This window comes from Enhydra lutris, unplaced genomic scaffold, assembly GCF_002288905.1.
Source record: "Enhydra lutris kenyoni isolate GAN:26980312 unplaced genomic scaffold, ASM228890v2 scaffoldscaffold59, whole genome shotgun sequence".
NCBI lineage: Eukaryota > Metazoa > Chordata > Mammalia > Carnivora > Mustelidae > Enhydra > Enhydra lutris.
This window is the reverse complement of record NW_019154143.1, coordinates 5,892,145-5,909,928: the sequence shown is the minus strand read 5'-3', so window position 1 is coordinate 5,909,928 and position 17,784 is coordinate 5,892,145. Positions and strand designations below refer to the sequence as shown.

Here is a 17,784-nt window from a genome sequence, read left to right as displayed (position 1 = left end):
ATTGCTGATGGAATGTAAAATGGTGCAGCCACATCAGAAAATAGCTTGAGTTTCTTAAAAAGTTAGACATAATTTATCACGTAATCCAGTAACTCCAGGGGCACCTGGGTGGCTCAGTGGGTTAAAGCCTCTGCCTTTGGCACAGGTCATGATCCCAGGGTCCTGGGATCGAGCCCCGCATCGGGCTCTCTGCTCAGGAGGGAGCCTGCTTCCCCCTCTCTGTCTCTGCCCGCCTCTCTGCCCACTTGTGATCTCTGTCAAATAAATAAATAAAATCTTTAAAAAATATATTTTTTTAAATCCAGCAACTCCACGTGTAGGTATTTCACATAAGAGAAATGGAAATCTGTGTGCATACAGAGACCTCTCACAAGTGTTCACAGCAGCATTATCCACAGTAGCCCCAAACTGGGAACAACCCAAATATCCATGGTGAATGAATAAACAAAAAGGAGTATATTCACCATGGAGTATTATTCAGTAATAAAAAGGAGCCTGTGCTACATGCTACACGGATGAACTTCAAAAACCTAACGCTAGGTGAAAGAAGCCAGACGTGAAGACCAAATACGGTGTGATCGCATTTATACGAACAGAACCGTCAACCCCACAAATACGGAAAGATTACTGGTCGCCTGGGACTGAGGGTGGGAATGGGAATTCACTGCGAATGAGATACAGAATCTTGTGGGGATGGAAATGTTTAAAAAATAAAGGATTGCGGTGCTGGTTGCACAACTCTGTCAATTTACTAAAGATCACTGAATTATAGGCTTCAAGTGGATGAATTTTATAATAATACCTCAATAAAGTTTTTTAAAAATATGTTGAGCAACCAATAATACATTATATGTTAATAAAAAATAAAAATCCTGGAGCGCCTGGGTGGTTCAGTTAAGTGTCTGACTCTTGGGTTTCAGCTCAGGTCACGATCTCAGGGTCGTGAGATTGAGCCCCAAATGGGAACCTGCTCTGGGCATGGAACCTGCTTAACATTCTCTCTCCAGGATGCCTGGGTGGCTCAGTCCGTTAATTGCCTGCCTTTGGTTCAGGTCATGATTCCAGGGTCCTGGGACCAAGACCCTGCTTTTCCCTCTGCCTCTTCCCCTGCTTGTGCTCTCTCTCGTGACAAATAAATAAAACCTTCATTTAAAAATGTGCATACTGGGGCGCCTGGGTGGCTCAGTGGGTTAAAGCCTCTGCCTTCGGCTCAGGTCATGATCCCAGGGTCCTGGGATCAAGCCCCACATCGGGCTATCTGCTCGGCAGGGAGCCTGCTTCCCTTCCTCTCTCTCTGCCTGCCTCTCTGCCTACTTGTGATCTCTGTCAAATAAATAAATAAAATCTTTTTAAACAATAAAATTTTTAAAAAATTTTTAAAAAGTTGGGTGTCTAGCTGACTCAGTCAGTAGAGCATCTGACTCTTGATCTCAAGGTTGTTGAGTTATAGCCCCATGTTGGGTATAGAGATTATTTAAAATCTTTACAAAACTAAATAAAGATTTATTGTAAGATACCTTTAATTTAAAAAAAAATAGGCACATGACTGGCTCAGTCAGAAGAGTATGTGACTCTTGATCTTGAGGTCATGAATTGAAACCCCATTCTGGGCATAGCAATGACTAAAAAAATACTTTAAAAAAAAGTCACTTTATAGAGAAACTTGATAAACACCACCTTCACCAAGTGATCATAGTTAACATCATGAGAAATGGAACAAATCAATACTATGTGCCTCCTGATATGATGCATCGAGAATATTATCATTTCCAGGGTATCCCTACCCAAAAGAACCCTATCAAACTAGAACAAAAGGAAACATCAGACAAACTCAAATTGAGGATTATTCCACAAAATAAATGTCAATGTCCTAAAAATCAAAGAAAAGACTGAGGAACTATTTCCAATTAAAGGGACATAACTGAACATGATACGTGGTTCAAATTTTAAAAATCATTTTGTGTTTTGTTTTGGGGTTTGTTTTGTTTTGTTGCAATACATGGACATGGAGACAATGTGGATAAGGTGTGTATTAAATCACAGTACTGTATCAATGTTACTATCCAGACTTTGATGACTGGTAAAAGAATGTCCTCATTTTTCCATCACATCCATGATTTACCCTCAAACAGTTCAAGGGGAGAAAATGAACACACACACACACACACACACACACACACAGAAAATACAGATGTGGTGAAATGCATTTGCTGAAAAAAGATATACGGGAATTATCTGTCTTGTTATTGCAAATTTCCTATCAATCTGAAATTACGTTAAAATAAGTTAAAAGAGGGGTGCCTGGGTGGCTCAGTGGGTTAAGCCGCTGCCTTCGGCTCAGGTCATGGTCCCAGTGTCCTGGGATCGAGCCCCGCATCGCATCGGGCTCTCTGCTCAGCAGGGAGCCTGCTTCCTCCTCAAAGAAAGAAAGAAAGAAAGAAAGAAAGAAAGAAAGAAAGAAAGAAAGAAAGGCCTCAGTAAAATGTGCTCTTCAAACCTGGTTTTCCTCCTTTAGGTGTCTCCCTGGGATAAAAAAGAGGAAGCTAACCAGAAAAAGCTAGAATTTGCATATGCAAACAGCGACTATCTGGCTCTTCTACGAGCATATAAGGTAAGTGTATATATATATATATATTATACATATATATATATATATTCTGGTCATATACCTCAACTATTATATATATAATTATATATTGCATATTATATTAAAATATATAATATTTTCTTATATAAAGGAATTATATATATAATATATAAATAAAATATATAATTATATATAATATATATATTCTGGTCATACATCTCAGCTATTAAGTTATATATAGATATATATACATATAACTGTATATTTATGTGTACATATAACTATGTATATGTATACATATATATCTGTGTGTGTGTACACACACACACACACAACTTAATAGCTGAGGTGTATGACCAGAATTGGCACTAAAGAGTCAGTTCACTTTTATTTTCTTCCAAATTTAGGGATGGCAGCTAAGTACAAAAGAAGGAATGCGTGCAAGTTACAATTACTGCAGACAGAACTTCTTGTCTGGAAGAGTTCTTCAGGTGAGTTGTTTCTATGCAGGTTTGTTTTTGTTCATTTTCTGTTATAGCCCCACGCCAGAGGGTGTTGCAACTTTGTCTCCCTGCTTCAACATTGAAAGTGTCATTTCTGGAATATGCTTGGCTTTATCAGCTGTTGTATAAAACACACTCCTGTTTTACATCCTCTGACCTGAGGCCTTCTGCACTGAACCTTTCAACTGACCCACTTTTCCTCTTTTCAGTGAATCTGTGCTTACTTAATGTGGAGGTTAGAAGAATACAGACACGGTGATGATTGCTGCTCACCAGATGTCAGTTTTTTTAGGAATTCTACCAAGCATTCTATTTTTTTTTAAGATTTATTTATTTGAGAGACAGAGATCACAACTAGGCAGAGAAGCAGGCAGAGAGAGAGGAGGAAGCAGGTTCCCTGCTAAGCAGAGAGCCCGATGCGGGGCTCGATCCCAGAACCCTGGGATCATGACCTGAGCCAAAGGCAGAGGCTTTAACCCACTGAGCCACCCAGGCACCCCTCTACCAAGGATTCTTAATCTGGATCTATAAACCCCTGAAATTATATGCAAAATCATATGCTTATACATATGTGCTTTACTCTGGAGAGAGGGACCATCATATTCTCAGAGCGGTCTGTGACCATCACCAAACTCCTTACTTTCTCCACAAAACCAGAGAATGAGTACTGAACCAGGTTTTATTCATTTTCCTTATGTCTGTCAGAGGCTGAGATGTCAATAATGAGTGCACAGAAAAAGCAGGTTTCTTATCTTCTGGGCCGTAGTGGAGAGGGCTCTGTCCTCTGTTGTGACAGTGTTGTAGGTGCCTTCCACAGTGGTAGAAGAAGCCAGAATACTGGCGGTACCCATCTTTACAAAGCATCTGTTTTCCTCAGAGATTTTCAGCCTGGGTAAGGGGAAGGACTTTGATTTCGTATTAAAAGATGTCCTGGAGTAGAATACAAAATTAATGTCCTTAGTGCTTACCACTACCTGACATTTATTTATTTATCTATCTAAACTGTCTATCCCAGAAGCTCCCTCAGAGCAGAGATCTTGCCACATTTTTTGACACTGTAGCCCGAGTGCCCGGAACAGTGTTTAGCACACAGTTGTCACTCAGTCAAGATCGATAGAAGAAGTGCAGAAGTGAATGAATGTGGTTATTAAAATGAAGACTTCAAATCCTGCTCTTCACCTTCGTTCTCGTCTGCCTTGAGGTGTACTACCCTGAGGCATCGCAAGAGGACACAGGCTCTAGCTTTGTCCTCAGGACACCAAAAACAGTAACTTTCAGTCCTGGCTGCACATTAGATTTACCTGAGGAGGCTTAACAAAATAAATGAATAAAAATGCCCAGTTCCCCTCCAGGCAGTACATCTGGATCTCTGTGAATGGGGCCTGAACATCTGTGTATTGCCGTCGTTGGGTGCACCAAGGGATTCTAGTATGCAGCCAGGCTTGAGAACCCCTGGTCTGGAGGGTATGTTATGTGGAAGGTGCAGTCGCAGATATGTCCTCAAGTTATTAATATTTAAGTGTAAAATGATATTTCCTTCAAATTACATTTCCTGTGAAACGTATTCATTTTCTTCAGGATGTATGTACATTTTGCTGTGATCTGAAATGTCCATCAGAGTTCCCTCTTCTCACTAAAGAGAGTAAGATTTATCAACGAAAACCTTGTCATAATAGAGAAGTCCTAGCTATATTTTGCCATGTTATCCATGTGTACGTGAGGCATTTCAAGAAAATACTTAAGCTGTCATCAAGAGACAGGAGAGTATTGCATGGCTCACAGTTCCTTCGACTGTCCTTACCGCCTTCTCTATCTTCTGATACTCTATTTGAAGTATGGCCAGAAGAGAAAGAGTTCTGTTCCTTTCTTTTTCACACTTGTGCTCAGCTACACAAAGTGGTATTATGTGATCCAAATCCAAACCACATAATAATGTCCTTATTCCTAGGAAGAGATGTGAGCCAGAGAGATCACAAGGTAATAGAAAGTAAGTTCTGAACTGGGTGTTCTGCATCCATTGAGAAAGAACACTAACCATTCTAGGCTCCAGGGAGAAGCTAAGGGGACCAGAGCAGAAATGTAAGTAGGAAAAACTAGACAATGTCACAGCACCTTAAGTTGGGGGTCCAAAGTAAACTATATTTTTTTGCTGTTCTAAGGATTGCCAGAGAAGTCAGACCTACCCCAAATCCAATGAATGAGTTTTTAAAGGGGGAAAAAAAAGTGTTGTTTTTTTTTCCCCACTTCTTTCAGGAAATGGCCAGCCTCAAACGACAATTCACTGAACTGTTATCAGATATAGGCTTTGTAAAGGAGGGACTCAGAGCAAGGGAAATTGAGAAAAGAGCCCAAGGAGGAGATGGTATCTTGGACGCCACAGGAGAAGAGGTAACGAATGTGTAGTTAGTTCTTTTATTTATCTTTAATTAGTACACAGATAGTATATTAACTCACTTAATATTTCATATAAGCCCTCTGAGCAGTGGGCTTGATGCCATTCTTGATTTTCTTTCCACAAATAAGTATCAGGTAACACTCCTAAAAACAGGAGGGCTAAATTCTGTTAATTTTTCTACTTTTTTTTTTTAATTTCACACATGTTCTTTTTTTTTTTTTTTAAGGTTTATTTATGTATTTGATAGAAAGAAAGAGCGGGGGCATAGAAGCGGGAGGGGCAGAGGGAGAGGGATAGAGAAACTCAAGAAGACTTCAAGCTGAGCACAGAGCCTGATGCAGGGCTCGATCCCACCTCGACCTGAGCTGAAACCAAGAGTCGGATGCTTAACCAACTGCACCACCAGGTGTCCCCACACCGGTTCTTGATAAGCCTATAAGAGGTGAAATAGATGTTTCAATAATGTCTTCTTAAATCACACCAGCCTTTTTCCAACCGGGGATAGTTTTTTTTTTATATGACCACAGGAAGAACGCCTCTTCAAGAAGAACCTGATGCTGCTCTGTTCCCAGTGCAGTTAGTACTTTCTGCAGATCATGAGCATCTTGGCCTGAGCCTTGGGCACACTGGCTTTGTAACTGCTTTGCAGGGACCCAGAGCTACTGTGGGCTTCTTGGAGTACATCCTATGTGAATATGGTCCAGTAGTCTTACTTTTCACTTAGAAAGAAGGAATTTTTCTAGCAAAAATATAGAAACTAGGTATTTTAGTTTTGTTTTAAGACCGAAATCAAATGAAATATAATGGTAAATTCCAGGGTACAAACAGAGGTAGCCACATTACTGATAAGATCAATGCTGTCTTTCTCTCATAGGCAAACTCCAATGCTGAGAATCCCAAGCTGATATCAGCAATGCTGTGTGCTGCTCTTTATCCAAATGTAGTGCAGGTAACAAACATTTTTCCTAGGTTCTCCCACTTCTTGTTTGATCTGTAGCCAAGGGACATAAGCTAAGACATACACATTAACCATGTTAAAGAGACACCTACAAAGACGCACAGAGCCTTTTAAACTTTGTATACATTTCCAGTCCTTCAGTTCCCCAAATCTGTTCAGATACATTGTTCAAGAACACATTTATTTTATAAAATGAGGTGCCTTTTTAATCCTTCTGACATATTATGATGTTCTAAAAATTTAAATGGACATAAATGTCACCCAGCCGGGTAACCTGTGCATAACTAGCCTTCTATATTAGACAGAAGTTTGGTTCTACTACAGTTTCTCCTCTGGCCTCTGCTCAGGACTGCAGTTAGATGAGAACAAAATCAAACGAGCCAGGGCTCTGCTGTGGGACCACCTATGGCCAGCCTTCTGGAATACCCTCCTCTATGTGCTATTGGACTTTTACCTAAGTTTTAATTATCCAATCCTTGCCAAACCTAGAAAGACTAAGAGTTTGTCTGAGTGCTAAATTGTTTCTCATTTAACATTTTGTTAAATGCTCAGTTGACATCTGCTGATGAATTTCTGGTACAGAGATTCAGTACTTGCATGCTTTTCAAACCATTTGAACTTTATTTTAAAAAACCATTTGAAACAAAAGTATGGAGATAGAGAAAAAAAAAAAGCAAAACCAAGGACTGGGAAGAATAAAGCAGGCAGAGCATAAACTTTTAGGGCAGTGAAAAGATTCTGTATGATACCATTGTAATAGGTGCACATCATTTACATTTACACAAACCCATAGAATATACACGACCAAGAGCGAACCCTAAGGTAAACTACGGGCTTTGGGTGATTATGATGTGACACAGGTTTTTAAAAATTATAATACTCGTGCTGTCAGAAGCCCTCCACAATGAACCCTGTCACTCTTAGTGGGAGTATAAATTGATACACCCATTCTAGATTTCATTTCTGAGGACTGATTTGTTAGGAAATAATTACAGATATGCATAAAGGTACAGCAAAGCAAATGTTCATTCTAGTTCTGTTTATAATTGCAAACAGTCTGAAGTACCAATAAGAGGGAATTTATTAGCGAAATTTATTTTAGATCTTTATAACTAGGTCAGCCATTTAGAATTGTGTTTTAAGAAAATATTTAACAACGTGGAAAGATGTTCTCAATGTATTAAGTTTAAAAAGTAGATTGGAGAAAATGATCCTACATTAGTTTCAATGCGTGTATATTTTTATGTCATACATTTATAGTTTCTCTGTTTCTGTATATAAACAAATCTAGGACTAAAAACTAAAATGTTTATCAAATATAGTGCTAATTATTTCTTAATTGTGTGATTACAGGATATCATTATTTTCTTCTTCTTTCCTAATACTTGCATGGAAAAAAAATATGTGTGTGTGTGTGTGTGTGTGTGTGTGTGTAATTATCCGCTCCCCCCCCGCCCCCGCCAAAAATACCTGTTGTTTAGGTGAAAAGCCCAGAAGGGAAATTGCAGAAGACCAGTGCCGGAGCTGTCAGAATGCAACCCAAAGCAGAGGAGTTGAAGTTTGTCACCAAGAACGATGGCTACGTGCACATCCACCCTTCGTCAGTGAACTATCAGGTCGGAATGGTGGGGTACACCTGCATTTACATATGGCAGGCCTCACGGAGAGCAGCACAGTCCCTTCAAGTCAGCCCAACCTCCTTCCATCATTCTCTGTCCCGGCAGCACCACTGACTTGGGGAAGGTTGAATAAGCATGAATAGACTAGAAATCGGACTGTCTGGGGAAAGACTATTTCCATGTTAAGAAAATTCTACGGGATACTGAGAAAATGCTCAAACCCGCTTTCAGATGTATAATTGCTTCTCTACAGCAGTCATTTCTTAAGAAGTCAGGCTGTAACTGCATCACTAAATGTGTGTCTTAAAGGGAACGGCCTGAACTTGCCGATGGCGCCTCCTGGGTGCTTCTTCCTCCTGCTGCTGCCGCTGCGGGGCTGCGCTCCCACTGCTCTGCTCAACTCACCACAGGTTACACATGGCCTCCTAGTTGTCAAACCCAGAGAACACATTCTCTCCCCCTGGTCCTCATCAAACTTGACTCTTGCGTAGTATTAGACAGCACTAACCTCCTGTCCTGAAACCATCTTTTTTTTTTTTTTTTAAGATTATTTATTTATTTATTTGACAGAGAGAGACACAGTGAGAGAGGGAACACAAGCAGGGAGAGTGGGAGAGGGAGAAGCAGGCTTCCTGCTGAGCAGGGAGCCCAATGTGGGGCTCGATCCCAGGACCCTGGGATCATGACCCGAGCTGAAGGCAGACGCTTAACAACTGAGCCACCCAGGCACCCATGAAACTATCTTTGATATGGTTTTGCTCCTGAAATGCCACTTTCTTCTTTCTCTCTCTCTCTCTCTCTCTGATCATCCCCGACACTTCTTTGACTAGTTTCTCTTCCTTCGCTCCGAAATTGTGGTTCTGTCCGTAGGCCTCCTTTTCTCCATATGTTCCAGTTTACTCTTCCCAAACCTTCAGGGCATTGTGATTCGGATTGCCACCTCCATGCTGTCACAGAGCCCCAGATCCCTGTCTCAGGGCCTGGGCTTCTTCTGAGCGCTCCTGCTGGAGCTCACCAGCCGGATGCCTGGCAGTCACCTCAGACTCATTATCTTCCTCTTTCCTCTTCTCTTCTCTTCTTCCCTGTCTCAGTGAATGGCACCATCCCAGTCAGAGCCCTGCGGTCACAGGGTCCCTGCCACTCTTCTCCTTACTCCAGTCCATTTGGACCGCAGGTCCCAGCAGTTACACCTTCCGACACTCTTGGATGGGCCTACTCCTTTTCTTCCCACCATCCCTTCCTCAGTTCAAACCCCAACATCTGTCTCCTGCCTAAAGTGCTATCACGATCTGACTTTTAGTCCTTTCTCTGGGTCCTGCTGCCAAAATTAACTTTGCAAAACACACATTCAGTCATGCCATTCCCTGGCTTAGAACTCTTCCTGTGTGGAATCTCCTGCAAATGCTCCTGGGACCCTGCGTGCCTGCCCCTCCTGTACCATGTCCCCCACCGCTCCTCCCTCAGTCCTTCTGTGTGCCATGACGTTGGACACACTTCCTCAGGATCTGGAATGACATTCTCATTCTCAGCAGGCTCCTAGCCTTTGAGCTTCCATGAGGAAGCTCTCCCTCAAAGTTGCTTTTTACTTCCGGTTCTGCCATCGTGCGGCATGCATTTTATCCACTGTTGTGTTTATCACATTATTTTATGGTTTATGGTACATTTCCTTCGTGGAATTGTGAAATTCCTAAAGACAGGAATTGTATGTCTGCATTTTTATATTCTCGATGTCTAGCATGGTGCCTAACGTAAAGCAGATGCTCAATAAAACTTCGAGGGGAGATGGAACAAAAGAGGACAGGAGGACGGAGGAAAAGAATTTGAAGTGTTAGGACTGGTCAGCCCCATGCAACTACTGAGTAACATGTCTGCAAAGCATGAAAAGGGTCTCCTTAAAGCCCAGAAGAATTTGAGGTCTGGGAGGTCATCTGGTCTCTCAGCCGCACATGTACTTAGGAGCTAGAGGTCTGAGTTAGCTCCACTCCTCTTCCAAGGTTACCATGGCATTCATGCCATGAATCCAAACTATTCATGCATCTGTTCAGTGTCTACTAGCGACTCCTCTGTGCCAAGCACTGTGGCAGGCTGTGGAAGACAGTGGATGAACTAGACAGACAAGGGCTCTATCCTCAGGGAGCTTCTGTTCTGCTGAGGAAGACAGGCAAGAAACAAGTAAACAGATCATCTCAAGTCAGTGACAAATGCTACTAAAAGAAATAGAATAAGAGGTTGAGAGTGACAGGAGAGGGGCCATTTTGCTGAGTGGTCAGGGAAGAGCTCTCTGAGGAGAAAACTGAGCAGATCCTAAATGCAGTGAAGGCCGAGCCATGGAGATATCTAAGGAGAGAACATTCCAGCAGAGGAAATGAAGAGGGAGGCACACTGGCGTGCTGGCGGGAGGTGGGGGAGGTGGGGGACGCAGGCCAACGGCCAGGACAGGCAGAGTGGGACATGAGGAGCCAGAAGAGCAGCTGTGCTGGGACAAGCAGGCAGGGCCAGGTCACGTGGGCCATGGTACAGGCCGTGGTAAGGATCTGAGGTTTTCTTCTTAGTCCCCGGAGGGTTTTGAGCATACCTTTTTAAGGGATCACGGTGGCTGCTGGGTGGGAAAGAGACTGAAGAGGGAAAGCAGAAGGCTAGCGAGCACGAAGGAAGCCACAGAGGTGGTCTGGGGAGTCGGTAATGCTCCGAGCTGAGGTGGTCACTATCACAGTGGGGAGAATATGTCAGTTCCTTATGTTTTTAGAAAATAGAACCGACAGGACCTCATGATAATTTTGATGGAGGGGAAAGAACAGTTGAGGATGGCTTCTAATTTGGGACGTGAGCTGCGAGGTGAATGGGACAATCATGTCCTGAGCGGGAGGGGAATACTGTCAGGAGGGGAACATCAAGAATTCCTTTTGAACGTGGTACTTCTTAGGTATCCAGGGTGAGGCGCCAGGAAGGCAGTCGCATGTGGAAGCCTGGCCTTAGGGGACAGGTACCGGCTGGAGAGAACTAGGGGAGTCGTTCACGGACAGGTGGTGCTTCAGTGTGTGGAAGGGGGGGTTCCCCTCCGGCTGACTGTCATCATCTGAGGTTTTCTGTTCCAGGTCAGACACTTTGACAGCCCCTACCTGGTGTACCATGAAAAGATCAAAACTAGTCGGGTGTTCATTCGAGACTGCAGTGTGGTGTCTGTGTACCCACTGGTCCTGTTCGGGGGAGGCCAAGTGAGCGTGCAGCTTCAGAGAGGGGAGTTTATTGTGTCCTTGGATGACGGTTGGATCCGTTTTGCAGCTGCTTCGCATCAGGTAAGGGCTAGTGGGCCTGTCTGTGAGGCGTGGGCCCTGAGGGGCTTTGTGCTGTGAAGTAGAGGGCATTCCTTCAGGGGCCGAGGACGACAGAGCTTAGGAAGAGTGAACGATGAGAGGGGCGGTGGGACACGGAGAGCGACCGAGGCTAGACAGAGGCCGGAGCTAGAGGCTCAGTGAGAGACTGGGAAGTGCATGGGGAGGGGAGCCCAGTTTGGGCTGGTGTGAAGGGTTTGGGACAGAAGCCGTGAGTGAGTTGTTGGACCTTCCTAATTGTTGTACAAATAACACATGTTCACCAAAGAAAAACCAGAAAATGTAGATGAGCAAAAATAAACAAAAATCACCCTGATTCTACCACTACCATTAAGGAAAAAGTAAAGGTAACGGGTCTGAATTCTTTTATTCTCAGGTCTCACATATTCACTGTTGGAATCTCTGCAGAAACATTTAAGGAGGAATATATGTTTAGGAAATAAAAATTCATTTTAACATTTGCATCTGGTAGAAAGGTAGCAAGAAGCAGAAACACCGACTCAAACATTCATGTGAATTTATTGGCACATTTAACTGTAAAGTCTAAAGCAGCATAGTCCAATAAAAATATGTGAGCCATATATATAATTTGTTTTTCTAGTAGCCACATGTAAAAAATAGGTGAAACTAATCTTAATTTTATTTAATGTAATACAGCTAAAAAGTTTTAATTTCAACATGTAATCAGTATAAGAATTTATTGAGATATTTTATACTGGGTTTTTATACTAAATCTTTAAAATCTGGGTGTACTTTACACTCACAGCACATCTGTTCAAACTTGCCATTAGATTGGCCACATGTGACAGGTATCTGCCATCTTGCATGGAAAAGGTCTAGAAGGCCAGGCATGGTTGGTTTAATTCAGCAGCTCAAGTACGACAAAAACCTGGCTGACCTCATGGTAGCAGTGTGACTGCCATAGCTCCAGGCCTCACATCTGTGCAGCGGCAAACTATGCAGGAGTGGAGACAAGAAACTTCCTCTCCTAAATCAATTTCTCTAGCCAAAGGAATGTCATAAACTCTAAGGCCCAGATGATCTGAGTCATTCACTCTGGCAAAGCTCATGGCGTGAGCCTGTTGGAGTTAGGTTGGGGTGCAAACTGCACGGTTGCCACATGATCGGAGAGCAGCAAACCATGTTGGGAAGACCTCTCCGTGCCCACCACACAGAAGCATAAGAAAACGCCATAAAAAATGTGGAGCTATTTCTTACCATGAAAGCATCAAATGTATCCCAAAGCTACAGATTTTTTGGTTTAATGTCTAGCATTTTAAATTCTCCATTTTCCTGCTTCTCCTCTTGGAGCAAATTGTAAAAGTTGACCAGGCTTTAATTTGCAGAACACTACATAGAAGCCATTCTTCCAGATTTAATCTTTTCTTTAAATGAGATGTGCTAGAGGAGCTTTTTTATAATAGTTTTCATTTATTATATTGCAGAGCTGACATTGAGCGAATGTTCTTATAGTTGCATCAAGAAATTTTAGAAGCCCTTTAGAATAAAAATGTGTTTAGTTTCTCCTCCCCACCCCCGCATGGAGTTAAAATTACTACCGGAAATCTAGATAATGATAATCATCAGTGGGACCTTACCTTTACTAACCTTTCCTCCCCTGGTGCCCCAATCACTGCTCACATTGCAACTTTCATTTTAGGTGGCCGAATTAGTAAAGGAACTCCGTTGTGAACTTGACCAGCTCCTCCAGGATAAGATAAAAAACCCAAGCATAGATCTGTGTACATGTCCTCGAGGATCCCGGATCATCAGCATGATTGTGAAACTTGTCACCACACAATAAAGACCAGTGTCAGGAGAGTGCTTGCTATTCCCCTGCTTCTTGCTCACCTGGGAAATAACAGCAGCACCTCTCCCTCCAGGCAGGCTCCGCGCTCAGGGCTGCCCCGGTGAAGGAGCCCAGGGCAGGCACCGTGCAGGCCCTGAGGCACCGCACACCTTTAGGGAAGGTTCCCAGACTGAGTATTTCTGACAGAACAAGGACACTCCCAGCACAATTTGGAGTGTCCGTGGGAGGCAGTCGAAGAAACCGGCTTGCCTGTGTTTTTCTCTGTGACTATCCCGAAGTGAATGAAATTCACCTCATCACACAAAAGTGAATGTTTAATACGATTTGGTTTTAATCTATGTATTTTTTTTCTCCTTTTTTACTGGGGTGAGATAGGAGCATGAGGAGAAATACTGAATTTTTTCTCTATCGTAAAAGCTCATCTGAAAGAAATTAGAATAGAGGACAAAAAATCATGTAAGCAAGAAAAATTAAAATTTCATTTTAGGCTATTAGCTACGAAGTAAACTTAAACTTGATCTGTGAGGGATTTTTATTTTACTCATTAAAGGTCAGCCTTAAAAAACCTGAAGAGCTCTTATTTGTTTTTAAAGTGCAAGCTGGTTTTATCCTTACCATTCTTCTTCTTAGAAGCAGAAGAGTCTAGGTGTCTTTGTTCTGTTTTTGGATTTCCATTTAGGAATCTCTGCTCTTTCTTAGGAACACCCAGATCTAATGGCCACATTGCACATTACCCAGCGAGGAATTTTGACGGTCTTCTCAGAGCAGACTTGGCACAGTCGAGGTAGAAAAGGTTGCCATGCTAGTGTCAGATTTTCAGCCATAAAAATATCTTCCAGGAGGCTGCTTATTTTCAGCCACCACTTAGGTGAATGGAGAGCTAGCATTTTGAAAAACTATCAGTACATTGATATTTTCTCTAGGCATTTATCCGTGTGGCCAGGAAGCATCGCAGAGAGCTGAGTAGAAAAAATATTCTTACGTTTGTGTGGCGCTCGGGTAGTCACTGCAGGTTTTATACTATAGATGGAATTCAAACTAATCAGCAGAACCACCACAGTGAAGGGCGTTCACTTTTCGCAGTATTATTTCAGTTAAATTTTGAGGAAACCTTCTAGGCTGTCCAAAACGGTCATTGCCCAGCGTGTTTAAGCCTTGGCGCGCTCGAAGAGCTTAGACTCTAAGTAGTATTGTTTAAAAGGCATTAATTCACGTCATCACTTTAAATTAAAAAACACGCATATGCATAGCACCTGCAGTATTCAAATTCTGACTCGCAACGGAAACCAGGCTCACATTACAGAACTGCTCAGGAGAAATGAAGACGACCACACTAACCCTCTAAAACATCTTTTGGAACCAGTTCTGACTCTCGGTGCTACAGTGGAGCTGATGCTGGCTGCCCCCCCGCCCCCAGAGACCTCTGCCCAAGCAGACCTGCAGCTTTCCACGTGGGTTTGCAGCAGAGCACACAGCGGGGAGTAAACTGCACAACTTTCCATCCTGAGCGCTGAGAAATCGCTCCCCTCAGGGGAAGCTATCCTTGGGCTGGTTACTTGTAGCCACACACAAATGCACAACTCATTCCACAGATGTGCCAGAATGTGGAAGAGATCAGGAAGCCTTGACTGAAGACACTGAGTAAGAAAATCCTCCCTGCCAAAACCAAACTTCTTAAGCCCTAGCAGTAAAATTATGAAGTCAATGAAACAGGATGACTTCACAATTGAAGGTCAGAATGCAATATGGCATTTCACGGTGAAATCGGATTTCTAAACCCCAGCAAGATGGTCAGCACTTAATGTTCATTTTATGGAGAATTCTGTGAATGTTGTAAATGTCTGCAGTATTTGTTTCACTGGAATCTAGCTAGGGAACAATATTGGTAAAGTACTTGCTACAAAATTAGTCTGCATTGGGGTTTTGTAATCTGGGTCTATGGGGAGTTCTCAGGAAATGAGAATAGGTAAACATTCTTGCAGAGGTGGTCATAGGTTGGCAAAGCACTAGTTTTGTCTTCTTCCTCCTTGAGTTCCGTATCTGAATATTACAATTCAGACTCCCTGACAAGTAATGAACTTTGGTCTTTATCCTCCCATTCTATTATTCGGGCAGTTTAACTAATACACCAAAGCGCACACACAGCCTGTGGATCTGTATGCATATGGTAAATGTTCTTTTTCCTTTCTAGGCAGTGGTTGGAATATGTCCTTAAGAGGTTATCATAAAATAAGACCTTGTGAAAGTACTTTGTAAAATTAAAATGTAGCAAATGTAAGCAAATTGGGACCGAGGGTGTGGTTTTCTGATGTGGCCCAGGCTGGCTTTTTGAGAACGGCACTCTTGTGTTTCTCAATTGCTGGGCTGAGCTGGGGCGCTCAGGCATCTCACTTGGAGGGTGTCTTATGGGTATCACCTTGTTGCCACATAAATGAGGATCCCTGGGGGCGTGATAATTATGCTCACATTGCCATTATGCTTAAACAAGCCTAGGCACATGTTGGCTCTTTCCTCCTAAGTCATGCTAGAATTAAGCAGAATGCCTAGGGCTTATTTTCTCCCAAATGCAGGGGGAAAGTTTGCTTGAAATTTTTAGCCAGTTAATAAATACAGGGTGATCTATTGTTTTCAGAAGTTAAATTTTGATCGTGAAACTCTGTCAATACTTGAGTACCCACAGTACAGTGCCTCGGGTGGAAACAATGTAGAAACAGCTAACACGGTGTATTGTCCCAGCAATCGTTTCAGACTGTTCCAGAGTGGCAGGCTTCTTCCATTCTTTTTAAGTCTCACACGTGTAAAGCTATATAATGACTGTGTAAACTATTAATCACAATGAGGCATTAACAGGAGAGACTTTTTTCTTGCCATTTCAAAGTTAATACCCCCAAAACCATATATCAAAGAGATTGGTCTTCAGTAAGATTTATAGCCAATCACTAATCCTTAAGGTGCTTTCAAATCTTAGATGTCTTAATGATTTGCTTTGTCAAAGAGCGGAGAAAGAGTTGTGCTGGAAATCACTCGCCTGATATGAGCCACCAGGAGTAAGGGCCATCGATATTTCATAAAGATACAGGACAGCAGCCCAAACACGAACTGGTTCCCACAGACAGTTCAGCCTCTGCCCCATCTTAGCCCAACAGGGGCCATCCCCACATTTACTCCTGAGTCAGTTCCAACCCAGTGAATTGAGTAAACAAGCCAGGAGAGACCTAGGAGGAGGATGGCTTAGAATCCATTTACTGGATTTCTCCATCTGTATTCCAACTTTTTAGGAAAGAAACAAATTGCAACAAAAGACAGTATGAGGGGTTGGTTTGAAAAAGCTGCTTCCCAGGGACAGCTGGGGGCTCATGTCTCATTCTTGATTTTGGCTCTGGTCACGATCTCAGTGTGGTGATATCGAGCCCCACATTGGGCACTGTGATCAGCAAAGTCTGCTTGAGATTCTCCCCCTCTCTCCCTCTGCCTGTGCCCCCCGCTTATGGGCTCTTTCTCTCTCAGTAAATAAATACTTTTTTTTAAAAAGGCAACTTCCCATACATACCAACAATGTATTTGAGATGATGACCCTGACATTACAAATACAATATTCCTAAATATGGTGTAATAATGTATTTAATAAACATTTTCAGCAGAAGCATTTCAAACTGAGGGGTTTTGTTATTATTATTCCTTATGCAGAAAAATGCAGTCACTGATACCTCCTCCAACCTAGGTTTTACTAAAAATGGCCTGAAGGAGGTAATTTTCCTTTCAAGTCAAATGAGCTTATTTTTATAAAGGGGAGAGTATCCCTGGCCGATTTTCTTCTACAGTGATTCAAGACAGGATAACATAGCCCAAAAGACTCATTTACTTACTGAGCGTCCCTTCTAATAAGTTTTGCCTCATTCCATCCCTAAGTTTCAAGTGTATTAGAAGTATGTGTTAACCATTCAAGTAAGACTTTATTTGTCCGTAGAGGTTGATTAACTATAATAGAGGATCTTACCATGTACAAAGGCTATAAAGAAGTTTCCTCACAGGAGCAAATGTGTATTTTGCTTGTTTTAAACCAGTGGTCCTCAACTGGAGGCAATTTCGCCCACCAAGGCCCATTTAGCAACATCTGGAGATGTTGTCACAACTGAGTGGGGATTGGGGGGTACTCCTGGCATCCAGGGGTTAGAAGCCAGAGATGCTGCTGAGTATCCTACAATGCACAGAATCTTCCTCAAACAAAAAATACCCAGTTCAAAATGTCAGTAGTGCCAAGGTGGAGAGAACCTATTTAAACAAAATGAGATAGGTGACTACTTAAAATGTCTAGCTATTAGTTACTAATCATATAAATTATGCCCACAGTTGTCTCTGAAAATTAGGCCTAAATCAACCCTAATCAACATGTACTGTGTGAATAAGAGCATAGGAGTCCATCATGTTGTTACCAAATGCAGAGTACTCAAGGTCTGAGGAAATTATATGTACCAATGGGAAAAGCTATATACAGATGGGTAGGGATACAGTTCTTTTAAAAACATGTTCTACCATTAAATTTCATTTTTGTAAATATCACATTTTGAAAATGTGAAAAT

General features: G+C 42.3%; 1 protein-coding gene across 1 annotated transcript; it reads left to right on the top strand.

Annotated features, from left to right (window-relative positions):
* The first annotated feature begins 2,512 nt into the window (after positions 1-2,512).
* On the top strand, positions 2,513-16,608 carry LOC111158463 (putative ATP-dependent RNA helicase DHX57). Its single transcript, XM_022520489.1, has 7 exons — positions 2,513-2,611; positions 2,995-3,078; positions 5,344-5,478; positions 6,360-6,434; positions 7,925-8,059; positions 11,158-11,358; positions 13,055-16,608. Exons 2-7 carry the CDS (start codon positions 3,022-3,024, stop codon positions 13,196-13,198), a joined length of 747 nt encoding a protein of 248 aa, XP_022376197.1. The 5' UTR covers positions 2,513-2,611; positions 2,995-3,021; the 3' UTR covers positions 13,199-16,608.
* Positions 16,609-17,784: the final 1,176 nt, after the last annotated feature.

Excerpts from the sequence above, each read along its gene's own strand:
- LOC111158463 (XM_022520489.1), top strand. The coding sequence starts at position 3,022 with ATGCGTGCAAGTTACAATTACTGCAGACAGAACTTCTTGTCTGGAAGA. Across the intron at positions 6,435-7,924 it reads TTTATCCAAATGTAGTGCAG|GTGAAAAGCCCAGAAGGGAA; the intron begins GTAACAAACATT and ends CCTGTTGTTTAG. Across the intron at positions 8,060-11,157 it reads CTTCGTCAGTGAACTATCAG|GTCAGACACTTTGACAGCCC; the intron begins GTCGGAATGGTG and ends TTTCTGTTCCAG.